Here is a 14,504-nt window from a genome sequence, read left to right as displayed (position 1 = left end):
ACATACGCCAATGCATTTATAAAATGTTTCCATAAATTCAAGTTGTCATAGTAATGCAATAATGATAAAATTGCTCTACAGATAGATACGCTAATTTCACCTATTTCCCTGGTTTTGTGTAAGTCTTATACCCTTTTTGTAGGGTAAACACACCAATTGGCAACACTGATAAACAGTAGAAAAGCGCGAACAACGCCGTAGATACTGTTCACAGTATAACTGTTGATATTTGAGTCAGGAACCTATTTACTTTTTCAACAACGAATATATTCAAATTAATAATCATGAATATGTAAAAACTTTATGCAATTCATGATCTAATAGTACTGCCGTTTAACTATTTACTTAAATAATTATCTAGTGCACGCTTCTTCTTCTTCTTCCACCAAAAATTGTAGTTTCCTTGAATAAATCATGGTTGGAAGTCATTGTTTATGATTTTTGTGAAGAAAGTGCCCCAGCGTCTATGGGTACAAGCGGTGTGCGAATGTAGCACATGGAATGGGAAGTTTATTGACACAAGCGACTCCGCAAACATCGAGATGGTGTCAATCTTCTAATTATTCAGAGTTGTAAGTAAAAATTTTGAAAGCGGCATGGAGGTATGTGTGCACTGCATAGAGCCAGACTTTCATTAACCTCTGCTTAATCTTTAAATATGACCTTAATTTCTAACTTTGGAGAAAATACTTACTTCGGAAGGATAGTAGAGGTCTCGAGCTCTTGCTCTCACCACCAACAACTCATGACTGGTGCCCATCTCCGGTGTCAGGACGTATTAAAGTACTTTTTCGGAGGGTGGATCCACACGCGGTGGAAACTGGATCCGCTAGTCCAGTCGGTTGTTCCCCCCTAGGCAAATCTTACAATTTAACTGTGGGGGGTGGGGCCATCAGTTAGGCATTAAGTACTTGAGGTTCTTTGCAGTGTGTCTTTGGCCCCTAGCTGCCACCCCATTCGTTCCTTTTACTGTATCTCCTTTCATATTCTTTTTCTTCCATCTTACTTTTCACCCTCTTTTAACAATTGATTCATGGTGCAACTGTGAGGTTTTCCTCCTGTTGCACCTTTCAAACCTCTTATTGTTCGTTTCTGTTTCAGCGCTGAATGACCTCGTAGGTCCCAGTGTTTGGCATTTGGCCTGAATTCTACATTCAATATAATTCATTATTGTATTAAGGATTTTAAAATATTTTCATATGATTTAGGTAGCTAGTATGTACTTCGAATGCACCTGTCATTACTATTTAGGCTACCTACGTAGTTAGCAAATTATCTAACTGACCAAACCTAACCTAACCCCAACCTAACAGTAGTGCAAGATATTAATTTGAAGATATTTCATAAACTTATTTAAATGTAAAAGAGAACTCTCCATGGGACTGTGAACTTTGCATTTCACTTTTGTGTTTTCCCCCACCTAAAAACACCACTTTCCCATTGTCATTCCCAAATAAAGTAAAGGACATAAGGATGGGGTACACTATCTTTAAAAGCGCCCTTTTGCTAAGAAAATAAATGCCAGAAACATTCAAAGCTCACATTAATTCAAAGTTATATTTTATAAGTCTAGATTGCAATAATGGTTCAAAGAAAATAAATCCCCAAAGTGGGTGAATTACTGTTTTCCTGATAGCATAATGTGATTTGTGACAAATTTTATGTTTATTCTCAGTGAGAATGCTTGGTTAGCCCAGTACTCACCCTTATAGGCTGCAAATAAATATAGGGTGGCCCCAATGGGGAACAGATTTTGGTTGGGAATGTGACAAAAAGGAATGAAAACAAGGGATAACCATAAAAACAACTTAACTAACTAGCCCAATGCTGGGTCTTGCTTGACTGGGAGGCCTTGCCCCCCTTGAACTCCCCCTCCCCCATATTTCCTAGGTATCAGTGTGTTATATAAGATTAACAAAATGAATGTTGAATTTATCGGAATCACATTAGAAACTATGACAAAAGACTATATTTCATCAACTGTAGAATACTAATGCCTTATCACACTTGCTCAGTAGGTCTGACATCACAGAAAAGAATACGTAAGTATATGTTCCCAATTAAAGAATATTCTGGAACACAGGACAACATTACATAGGTGCAACTGTACTATGACATCTGAGTTCCAAACATGAAGAAAAGAAGCACATGAATATTGCATACATGTAATCAAAACAAGAATAAATTTGAAACAACATCCAAATTATGTCTGTTATCACATGTATGTATAAAGGTTTCTACATAGAAGAATGTCATCAATTCTGGGGAAATGAAACGGTGGAAAGATGCATGGCTTGTAGTGGAAGGAATGAAATTGGCAAAGGCAGGGATGAGATGTTCAGCCAGCAGAACAGAAACCATTAAAAAGAACAAAGGGAATGTAAGGCAATGAACACTATACGGGCTAAGGTATGTGTTATAATAACAAAGTGAAAAAAAGATTCAGGAAGATTGTAGAACAAATCAGAGATATATAGTCCAAAATATGTGTGAATATCCCCCACCTGGAGAATAGGAGTAGAAACTGCAGTTGGCAATTTCTGTTACCTAGAGCAATTCAAGAAGTTTACATGTTAACTCCACCTCTGAGAATTCGGCAGTAATCATAATATGGTAAAGAAAATTAATAATCAAAGAATGATATTATAGGTGGTATTCGATCCAGAATAAGGACTGGGTGTAAACACGGAAGTCGGCCATGTTTTATGTCAGCTGTGTTGAGCAAAAGCAACATATGCATTCATGATGAGAATGATTTTTTGAAAATTTGCAATGATATTGTACCTATTAATCCTTTACGTAAATATGGTTAACACTTGCAGTGTGGTTGTGTGCTACAATAGACAGCAAATCGTATTACTCAGTCCCAGCTTTTGTGAAAAATCAAGGCGATAAAACTCAAGAGATTAGTGAAAGAAGGAGAGCACTGTGGATTTCCTGGTTAAATATGGCTGATTTAAAGCTGTCAAGACATAGGAAAATCTGCTCAGATCACTTCATTACTGGTGATGTTATTAACTGTTAATGTAATTATACCTATTCTTCCCCGGTAGGAGGCAGGACAAACTGTCAATACCCAAAACAAGAGTGCTACTGCAATTTTGAATTTTGAGCTGCCACATAAAGTAGCAAAGCTATGGTAATTATATGTAAAATTTTATTTTATTATAAAAATTTCATTTTTTATATTTACAGCTGAATATGTAAGGTAATTCTACCAAGACTGACAAATTTTTCAATAATACACAGTAACACTTACCTTTAAGAGGCTTATTCATTTCTCACTTTTCCTGTCTGTGTAAACTAGGCGTCTCTTCCAATTTTCCAAGTTAATTTTGTAGATGAGCATCATGTTCATAACCTGTGTAGTACTGTATGGGACAAATACAGTATAGAATATTCAGTTTCAATTTACAGTAATTCTTTTTTTTTTTTCTTGACAGGATGGGATGAAATTCATGCATCATGGCAAAAGAAAACGATTTGCAACATGTGATTTTGACCATGTTTTAAAATTAAAAAATGTTGAGGTATGGTATCCGACACTTTTTGTTTTCTTTTTTAGTTTTTGCACAATTTAATTTTTTTTTTTTAGTTCAGTTTTAGATACAAATTTTTATTGCTGTAGTAGGAACCCTCATTCTCAAGTTTTGGTGTACAGTATGATTCAAGATAATTTTCTGTTCGGAGAGTTTTTCTTCAATTTGAGCTCTCTAGGATCTTTAACTCCGAAATAAAGTTCATATATGTTCCTAATTATTACAGTTATGACAGTCCATCATCAGGAGACATTTTGCTCAACTTATGCACAAGTTGCCAGGAAAACTTATGACTGCATTATTATTATTTTTTTGTATTTACTGCTTAATGCAATTTTCAGTACAGTAGTTGCTGAATAATACTGTATATGTACATAGTACTGTGTTAACTATACTCTGTTTTTTTCCATCTGTCCATCCGCCTGTGGTGTTTTTGCATGGTAACACTGCGTCCCGGGCTTTAAATAGTTATGCTAAGTGTAAGGTTTAGGTAAATAAAAAATATCTGGGTGTACATTTGCAACTGAAAAGTGTTTTAATAATTTACTGTGTGCGAATTACACCGTTAATATTTGGATAGATGGAGAAAAAACAGAGTATAGTATATTCATTACCAAAGTGGACCATTCCAGCAATCTTTTATTTTTACAACTATTATATTCCTAGAGTATTTTACAGTTTTCTTGGGTATACATACAGAAATCCTGACTGTTCCGCAATTAACAAATAAAATCAGGAAATGAAGTACAATTATAAATTCATTAGCACAGTACTGTCATATAAAATCCACAAGTATATGCAACCTTGGATAGATCTAGTCATACCTGTACAGTCTCTTGAGTTATGTGTGTAATTCGCAGTGCACTATATAACAGTCAAGACATCCAATAGAATAATGATGTCCAAAAGTTCTGATGAAAGAGTACTGTCAAAAATCTTTGTAATACATTATGTGTGGAGTGGTGGTTAGGTTATTGTAATAGAAATCTTTCGTTAGTCAGCTCAGCTTAAACTGAAGACAGAAATTCATCTGAGTTAATGTTAAAGAGTCCAAGCTTCTAGGCCTCCAGAATCCAGTATTCAAGAAATTATTCAACAAGGTGATATTGCAACAAAGCTTCTGGAAATTCTCTTAATTGTCATTCAAACTTTTTTAAATGTCATAGATAGACAACTACTATTTGTCAAATAACATACTAGGTGATTAATGTAGCATACTTGTATTCATGAATCATTTCATTAGAGTTACTCTATAAATATATGTGAAAATTCATGCAGATATGCTCAGTAGAAGAGAATGGAAATAAGTCAGTAAGATGTGTGGTTGGCAAAAGGAAAATCTAGCATTATTTTGTGAGTGATAACGGTAAGATAAGCTTTTAACTTAAGAATTTGCAGGTTTGGTCATCTGTTCTTACACTGGTTAGATGATTCATGGGACTAATGTATTAAGTTTTTTGTATCTTTACTTTTGAAAGTGATTACTTTTTTGTATCTTTACTTTTGAAATTAATTACTTCCTCTATATAATCTTTTAAAGTATGTTAATTAAGAGCGAATTAGTGTTTATACAGGGTCCTTTATTTTCAGCCATTGTATGGGTTACAGTCTGTTGAACATATTCCATTTCGGTTTGCTTCTGGTGGAGGACGAGAGTTACATTTTGTGGAGGACAAGGAATTAGAAATTAGTGAGATGGTATCAGGTCCAACTCCAAGACTTCCCTTGCAAATAACAATAAAACGTAAGAGATGTGAATTGATGTACTATAAAATTTTCATATTTTCTTAAAAAATCATTTTTAGTTTTCCTATTTTAATGTTTTATCCACTTCCATATGCATTACATATTGTAAGCTGTGTATGTGATAGGGAAAGTGATAATCATCACTAGTTCATTGTATTTTTTAGGCAAATTTACTGTATTCTTTAAACCTGTTACATTTAATGGTTTTAAATATTCTTATTATGAATATTTCATCAAGAACATTTTCATATTTTGAATAAATTTTGTTCTCTGGGGCCAAGTTTGCAAATAATTCTTCTGCTCAACCCTTAAAAAAGTGAAACATTCTTATGAGAACTTCGTTAAGATTTAGGTGATTTGATTAAGTTTTCTCTTGTTTATTATGCAGCACATTGGCTGGCCATCGATGGCATTCAACCCACGATTCCTGAAAATCCACCACCTATAACGAAAGACATCCAGAAGAAGGATGCAGTTGATCCAGCATCAAAACTATCAACACAAGATACAAAAGATCAAAAGCATATTCATGGGTATGTGGCTCATATTTTCTTTATGATTATTTCTTATTACAGTTCATTTCTATAAACATGGTTTCAGTGAATACTTGACTGTCATTGGTATTTACTTACCAAACCTTAGTCAAGTGAAAAATTGTTCTCTTTATAAAGCAATGTTCCTCAGTAAATCCATGTACTCCTTTTTTATCTCATTTTCTTATCATGTTACAAATGAGTCAAAAAGACAAATCTTAGGAATAAGACACGAAGCAAAAATCTGTCATTTTTAGACTACGTATTATATATTAATGTCTTTTCATCTTTATCTGGTACATAACACTATATATGTAAGTGTTCATAACACACTGTAAGTTCCCTTGCACATTGATGATAAATGTTATTAATATGCAAGACTGCCATGTAAATTATGAAAGTGGGCATGATTAGGTGTGCAATTTGCTTTTCTGTTTATTTCATTATACATACTTTTACCATACATATGTCCACTAAGCTGAATTTTATTAAGGTTATTAAGATTGTTTGACATAAAATACTTATGTCTAGTTATAAATTTTTTTTCCTATATTCCCTTTTAATTTTTATCAGTTCTGTGAATGTCTAATGTTCATCATGCCATTTCTTTTTCTTTCTGTACTTTCATACCATCCAATTTTCTCTTTTATCTATTTTTACTAGCGATGCACTGTGCAGTTGTAAACTTTTTGTAAGATATACCAGTTCTGTTACCCAAAATCAACATAGGATTTTTTTTCAGCCGAGGAATGAAGAGCATAGAAACTGTTAAAGTTAAACAGTTGGCAACTCATGAACTCTCAGCTGAACAACAGCTGTATTATAAGGAGATAACAGAAGCTTGTGTTGGTTCAGATGAACCTAAACGAGGGGTAAGAAATTCTTGGATTACTTTTTATTAGTAATATATTTAGAATAATCTAACTTTAATTTTGCATGTGTCCTTACAATCTCTAAAACTCCTTTGTTAATTTTTACCTTATCCTCACTTACTCTCAAGTCATAATTATTAGCCTTGTATGTTCGTAACTGACGTTCCCATGTAACCTAAAAGCCTACTACTATTACTTAACGTATCGTCCCGTGTTTGGCAAAGTGCTGAGTATCCATTTTTCTAGTTATCTGCATCGATTATGATTTTATCACTGACTTCTTGTTTCAGCAAAATATTAAGTCTGTCTCTCTCCTTCACCATTCAGGATGTATGGTGAGAGAGTCACAGTTGATACTTTGATGAAACAAGTCAACTATAAAATCACCATTGATAGAGATATCTTAAGAAAATGAAAAAATACATATTTAACACTGCCAAAAAGGGAAAAATATGATATTTGCCAAAAAAAAGGAAAGTTATGTTATAACACTTGAATGCTACTGCATCAGTAAAAGTTCACTTAATGACTTAACGGATGAGAACTTCAGGCCAAAGTTAGTGCATTGTGTTTAGTTTGATGTTAGTGGCAGTATGAGCTGGAATGGGTAAAACAATCTTCAATCGTGTGAACTGAATTTAGGAAGATAGAGTTCAAATACAAAAGTTGTGTATGAAAGTGACATTACTGGTATTTGTAAAGTCTTAGTTGATTATAAACACGTTGGTAGGAGCACTTTTGTGTCTGTATGCTGGCAGTGAATGTTCTTACATTAATTTTTTTTTATATATAATCAAAGCCTAGGCTATCAGCTTTAGCATATCAACACAGTAAATGGCTTTTGACTATGCATGTTGTTTTGTTAAGAAATCACACCTTTGTAGTGTATTGTGGTTTTCTTCTGCAACCATTTTTTGTGACGAAGAATTAATTAAATGCCCAGGTTTAATAAATTGGAAGGTATGTGGCACCACAGCTGCCAGAGTCGGGGACAGTGGAACCAGATTTTGAAAAGGATTCTGATGGCAGATTTATGGCTTCTGGTGACATAAATCTAATTCTGTGAAAAACCAGTGAGGAGGGGGAGATCTTATTAGTAGTTAGTGAAATGACTAACCTCTTACAGTTCATTATAGAATTGTGTAGGAAGGTAAAAATAATGTTCTAGGAAAATTGTATTTTACATCTCTTAACATAGGAGTGCTTTAGAGTGTATACTGTATGAATGTTGGGTTAATTATATTTGTTTGTTTTTTCTAACTTTGGCTCCTGCTGCTCTTTACAGGAAGCATTACACAGCTTGGCATTTGACCCTGGCCTTTACCAGATGGTGCCAAGATTGTGTACATTCATCGCAGAAGGAATACGTGTCAATGTTGTTCAGAAGAACCTTGCTCTCCTCATCTACCTAATGCGCATGGCCAAGGCTCTCCTGGATAATCAAACACTGTACTTAGAGAAATATGTAAGTCAATATCTTCTCAGAGAGTGCTGTTTCTTCTTGTTTTTTCCTAATAAGTTACAATAGAATTTAGTTACACTTACTATTACACTTGGATTGCTATGCAATTGTTACAAAAAATGAGCTTATTTTTCCCATCAAATAGGGTAATCCTGAAAATGTTTTTAACTAAATTTCAGAATTTTAGATGTGCATGCTTGAAGTAGTTTACAATATAATGTACAGTATAATTTTAATTTCAGCATATTGCTGCATATTTGCACAGATTACTTTATATGGTAAAAGTGTTGTTGGGTTTTAGGTGGCAATTGTGTAATGGGTGCTATTCCGGTGAGTAGGTTATTATGAACAGTATCAGCCTTCAGTACTGTCATGTTACCATCATGTAAACAAGTCAGGTTTACCCATTCAGTAGTTTATGAGTAAGACAAAATAGCTTAAGAACAGGACCACTTGTTTGCATCTCAAAGTGCTAGTGTAACAGATTTGTGTTTGAATGAAGGGTGAAAATGAAGACAGGCAATCGTAACCCTTTAACCTTAAGGAGATGGGATAAAAACTCAATATGCAGCACCCCAAGCCAGCAAAACTTTGAGGTTGGCCAATATAAGAAAAAAACATCAATGGAAAGAGGAAGATGTATAAATGCACATGGTGTAAGAAAAAAAAATAGTAAAAAATTTTCCCTGACTTCCACAATAACTATTTCAACCACTTGTGGCCCCTCTTTTACAACACAGTCATAGATTTTACCAAGTTATATATGTTTTTTTATATAATTTTATTTTGTAAAATTATAATTACAGCTCACACAATATCAGACAAATAAGAAATAACATCTGTAACAAGTTCTGAGCATAGTTGTTGTAAAATATTTACGTAAATTTATGGAGAACGAAGAGGCAGTAACTTTTTAGGATTATACATGTTTTTTCAAATATTTTTTGCACTTTTATTTGCAAAATTACAGTTAGAATTGCACCAGCAGGAGCCAGACTCCTTTTTTGGGAGAACTGGAGTGTCAGAGGGGTAGAGCCTTAGACAGTCAGGATCCTGAAGGAGGGCTACTCGATACCATTCAAGGAGTATCCCCTGCTAGTGTCCTTGCTGATTGCATTGATGGCTTTCTCAAAAGACTGAGGGGTATGAAGCTCTTTCAGAGGAAATGATATCCCTTCTCAAGAAGAGAGCCATAGAGGAGGTAGAGGATTGATCAACAAAAGGCTTTTACAACCATCTTTTCACATTCCCCAAGTCATTGGGGGTGTAGGAGACCTGTGAGGACAGTCTTTCAATTTCGGACCCTGTGTTTTGACCTTTTTACAGCTCCTCAAGTCTACGTAAGTGTTAGCCCCGCTCGCGAAGTAGGTGGCTACATCTTCTTGACATCAGTGTATGCCTTACCAAGACGACTGACTCCTCCAATCATTGTCATTAGAGAACTGCATGAAGAACTTACAGAAGGCCCCTCTCCTCACCCGAGAGCAAGGAATTGTGATCAACATGCGGAAGTCACATCTTACTCCAACTTGAGAGATTCTATATTTGGGTATGAGGGTCAACTCTGAGATGTCAGGATTTTCTCTCCCCCAAGAGAATCAAGTCCTGTCTACAGATAGTCAACAGCGCTCTCTCTCTCTCTCTCTCTCTCTCTCTCTCTCTCTCTCTCTCTCTCTCAGCAAATTGGTGGATGAGTCTCTTAGAAACTCTCGCCTCCATCAGACAGTTTGTGAAATTAAGCAGACTGCGTATGAGAGCCATTCAGTTGTTCCTAAGAGCAAATTTAAACAGGAAAATACAACTGGACTTTGTGGTGTTCCCCATAACAGTGATAAAGTCGGACTTGCGGTGGTGGACATCTGAATAAAGACTTTCTGAGGGAAAGTCGCTGCTCCCGGTAAACCCTGACTTAGACTTATTTTCAGATGCCTCAGATCTAGGTTGGGAGCCCTTCTGGTGAATATGGAAGCTTCCGGGATGTGGTCTCCAGAACAACGAAACATGCACATCAATGTCAAGGAATTGACAGCTATTCACTTGGACAGCACCATGGCTCTTTTCTCCCTCTGCAGAGCTGTGAAGGAACTCCTCATATGGGCGTACCAGAACCGTGCAAAATTAGTCACCCATTTCATCCAGGGGAAAATGAATGTTGGCGGACGAACCGAGTCATTGCAAACAGGTCCTCCCCACAGGATGGACCTTGGACTCCATGATCTGCAACGACCAGTGGAAGCTGTTGGGCAGACTAACATTGGACCTATTCGCTACGTCAAGAAATCATTGCCTTTCTCTCTTTTGTTCTCTGGTCCCGGACCCTCTGGCATGTGTGACTGATGCCTTGCTTCTAAATTGGTCAAATCTACATCTACGTATACGCATTCCCGCCATTCAACACAGTAAGGGAAGTGCTCAACAAGTTTCAGTCCCATCACAATGCGACAATGACCCTGGTTGCTCCATTTTGGCCTCTGAAGGAGTGGTTCCTGGACCTCCTGAGACTCTTAGTGGACTTCCTGAGACTGCTTCCTCAAGATCCACATCTACTCAGACAGCCCCATTGTTGGAGATTCCATCAAGTACTGTTTGCTCTAGCTCTGACAGACTTCGGACTGTCCAGAAACTCGATAGAGCAAAGGGGTTTTCAAGACAAGCTGCAGAGGTTATTGCAAGATGTAGATGTCATTCCTCTTGCCAAATCTACCAGTCCAAGTGGGCAGTCTTGCAATGATGGTGCACCAGATGTAACATCTTGTCTGCTAAAACCTGCGGCTCAGATAGCGGACTTCCTCCCCTACCCGATGACATCCAAAAGGCTCTTTTCCCACCATCAAGGGGCATAGTATAGATCAATGCTGAGTTCAGTTAAGCACAGAAACTTAGATCTTTCCTCTAACCAGGATCTTAACAATCTGATTAATCCTTCGAGACTTCCAAGCAGAAAGTCGACTATTTTTCAATTTGGATGTGGTACTTAAGTGGTTAATGGGCCCCTCTTTCGAGCCTCTCTATTCCACGTCTCTCAAGAACTTAACTAGAAAGACTCTGTTCCATATAGCTTTGGTGACTGCCAAGTGAGTTACTGAACTTCAGGCTATAGACAAGTGGATAGGATTTGCTCGGGAAGTTGCAGTCTGTACTTTCACTCCAGGTTTCCTGGCCAAGAACAAGACAACGTCCAACTCCTGGCTGCACCGCACTCGTTCACTATTAAGAACCTTATCCACACTCGTTCACTATTAAGAACCTTATGGACATCCTCGGGCCAGAAGAGGAGGAAAGGGTCCTTTGTCCTGTTTGGGTCCTTGGGTATTATCTAGCCAGAACTGAGAAAATCAGAGGCCCTTCCAGCAATCTCTGGTGCTCTGTAAAGAATCCCTCTCAACCCTTATCTAACAAGGCATTGTCAATTTTCTTAGGGATCTTCTCATTTGCAGATCCAGGAGAATATCTTACCCACCTTTAACCCTTAGATTGCGTCAATTTGCATTTCGAATTTTCCCCCTGGGTGCGTAAAACTTCATAAAAAAATGAAAATGCTCCAGTTGGCTTCATATACCTGTTGATACAAGAACAGGACCTATATTTTCCATATCTGATATTTTTTTCTTAAAATGTGATTAAAGTCCTGAAAATACTGTTTTTTAGAAAATGGTAAAAAAAAAAAATGTTATTGTTATTATACAATTAAGTTTGTTCATACTTACCTGGCAGATATATATATAGCTGTATTTTCTGACGTCCGACAGAAATTTCAAAACTCGCGGCACACGCAGTGGGCGGCCAGGTGGTAGTACCCATTCCCGCCGCTGGGAGGCGGATATCAGGAACCATTCCCATTTTCTATTCATATTTTTTATTAATGCCTCTGTCTCCTGAGGGGAGGAGGGCGGGCACTTTAATTATATATATCTGCCAGGTAAGTATGAACAAACTTAATTGTATAATAACAATAACATTTTGTTCATGCCACTTACCTGACAGATATATATATAGCTGAATCACACCTTCGGATGGTGGGAAAAGACAGAATAGGATTTTTTGGGAAACTTAAATTAAGTAGATGATATACATCTTGGTTCCTTACCTGTTTGCAAAGTAGACTATGTGATTACTGTCACGTAAGCTGCTTTTGCTTAATCACAGAGTTGCCAGCCAGGTGGAGACCTGTAGGGGCTGGTGCGCTCTGGATGATCTGTCAACGGGTGCGAGACCTCAGCGTGACAAGATCATCGAGGCCATACAAATGAGGGCAACGAAGCAACTGACCACCACCTGACCAACTATACACAAAAACCCCTTAAGACTAACTAAAGGATGGGAGATCTTCACATAAGACTCACCACAACCTAAAAACACAACAACCTAACTTAAACCTAACTAAGGAATAGGGAAAGAGCTACTTCCGGACCCCAATACTGTGTCCGCAGAAACGTATGGCCCCAGTGCATTACAATCGTCATAGATCGTTCTCACATCCCTTAGGTAATGTGAGGCGAAGACGGAGTTGCTCCTCCAAAAGGTGCAATCAAGGATGTCCTTGATTGACATGTTCTTTTGGAAGGCAAGAGAGGTAGCGACGGCTCGTACTTCGTGCGCTTTTATATTTAACTGGCGGAAGAGGCTCAAATCAGTCTTCTGAAAGATGAATGAGCCCTCCCGAATGGTGTCCCTTAGAAAGAAAGAGCCACAGCATTCTTCGATAGGTAACTCTGGCCTCTTCACAGAGCACCAGAGTTACCTGAGGGACCTCTTACCTCTTTAGTTCTATGCACGTAGAACTTGAGAGCCCTTACCGGGCAAAGGACTCTCTCTGGTTCTTGGCCCACCAGACTGACATACCCTTGATCTCGAAAGTCTTCGGCCAAGGGTTCGAAGGATTTTCATTCTTCGCCAAGAAAGACAGGATGGGTTCAACGAGCAGACAGCATTGTCCCTTTGAATCCCATTAACTTGCTAACGCTTGAATTTCACTAACTCTCTTAGCCGTCGCAAGAGAAGTTAGGAAAAGAGCCTTCCTTGTCAGGTTTCGAAGAGACGCTGTCTGAAGCGGTTCGAAAGTGTTCGACATAAGGAATTTCAGGACTACATCCAGATTCCATGATGGAGGTCTCATTTGAGGAACCTTCGAGGTCTCGAAAGACTTCAAAATAAGGTCATGAATATCCTTGTTGTCAGACAGGTCTAGGCCTCTGTGCCTAAAAACCGCTGACAACATGCTTTTATATCCCTTGATGGTAGGGACCGCTAATTTCTGCACATTTCTGAGAAATAGCAGAAAATCAGCTATCTGGTTCACAGAGGTCGAGGAAGAGGAAACTCCCTCCTTTTTACACCATGCCCTGAAGGAAGCCCACTTCGATTGGTAAACAGCTCTTGTGGAAGCACGTCTCGCATGTGCGATTGCTCTCGCAGCTGCTTTCGAAAAACCTCTCGCTCTGGCCAACTTTTCGATAGTCTGAACGCAGTCAGACTCAGAGCGGAGAGGTTTTGGTGAAACCTTTCGAAGTGAGGCTGTTTGAGTAGATCTTTCCTCCAGGGCAATGTCCTTGGAAAGTCTACAAGGAAAGACATGACCTCTGTGAACCATTCTTCCCTCTTCGCTGGCCACATCGGAGCGATCAGGGTTAACCTTGTCCCTTCCGAGGCCGCAAACTTCCTCATGACTTCCCCAGAATCTTGAATGGTGGGAAGGCATATAGGTCTAGGCCCGTCCAATTTCCAAAGCAAAGCGTCTACCGCGATTGCTTCTGGATCCAGGACCGGGGAGCAGTAAAGAGGAAGTCTCTTGTTCCTTGACGTTGCGAATAAGTCGACCAGTGGACGTCCCCACAGCGTCCACAGGTCTCGACAAACGTCCTCGTGCAAGGTCCATTCCGTCGGAAGGGACTTGTTCCCGCGACGACTGAGAAGGTCTGCCCTGACGTTTTTTTGCACTCCTGCATGAATCTCGTCAGGATCGTTACCTCTTTCCTTTTTGCCCACAGCAGAATCTCTCTCGCTAGGGAGTACAACGTTCTGGAGTGTGGTTCCTCCCTGGTTTTTTAAATAAGCGAGTGCTGTGGTATTGTCCGAGTTTATCTGAACAATCTTGTTCTCCAAACTCTTTTCGAAGAACTGCAGGGACAGAAATCTGCTGCCAGTCTTGGACATTTATATGCCAGGCTACCTGTTCCCTCTCCAGGAGCCTGACACTTCCTTCCCCCCTAGTGTTGCTCCCCATCCTGTGATGGAAGCGTCTGAAAACACACTAGGTCGGGGCTCAAAAGACTTAGGGACACGCCCTCTTGAAGCTTCTGAGGGTCCAACCACCATCTTAGGTGGTTCTTGATTGGAATCGATATTCTCAGTA

The 14,504-nt window shown here is 38.3% G+C and overlaps 1 protein-coding gene across 2 annotated transcripts in view; it reads left to right on the top strand.

The window, feature by feature from the left end:
* Nucleotides 1–14,504, top strand: part of LOC135224322 (transcription initiation factor TFIID subunit 6-like) — a 42,489-nt gene that overhangs the window by 1,738 nt on the left and 26,247 nt on the right. The window contains exons 2-7 of one of the 2 annotated variants that reach the window (XM_064263219.1): nt 3,054–3,139; nt 3,444–3,530; nt 5,130–5,283; nt 5,674–5,818; nt 6,561–6,690; nt 7,976–8,155. In XM_064263219.1, coding sequence (XP_064119289.1) covers nt 3,137–3,139; nt 3,444–3,530; nt 5,130–5,283; nt 5,674–5,818; nt 6,561–6,690; nt 7,976–8,155 — 699 coding nt within the window. In that variant the 5' untranslated portion in view covers nt 3,054–3,136. The remainder of the gene's footprint in view (nt 1–3,053; nt 3,140–3,443; nt 3,531–5,129; nt 5,284–5,673; nt 5,819–6,560; nt 6,691–7,975; nt 8,156–14,504) is intronic. The other variant, XM_064263218.1, reaches the window with a different exon arrangement.

Source organism: Macrobrachium nipponense, chromosome 12, assembly GCF_015104395.2.
Source record: "Macrobrachium nipponense isolate FS-2020 chromosome 12, ASM1510439v2, whole genome shotgun sequence".
In the NCBI taxonomy this organism is placed as follows: Eukaryota; Metazoa; Arthropoda; class Malacostraca; order Decapoda; family Palaemonidae; genus Macrobrachium; species Macrobrachium nipponense.
This window is presented reverse-complemented; position numbering and strand designations above follow the sequence as displayed.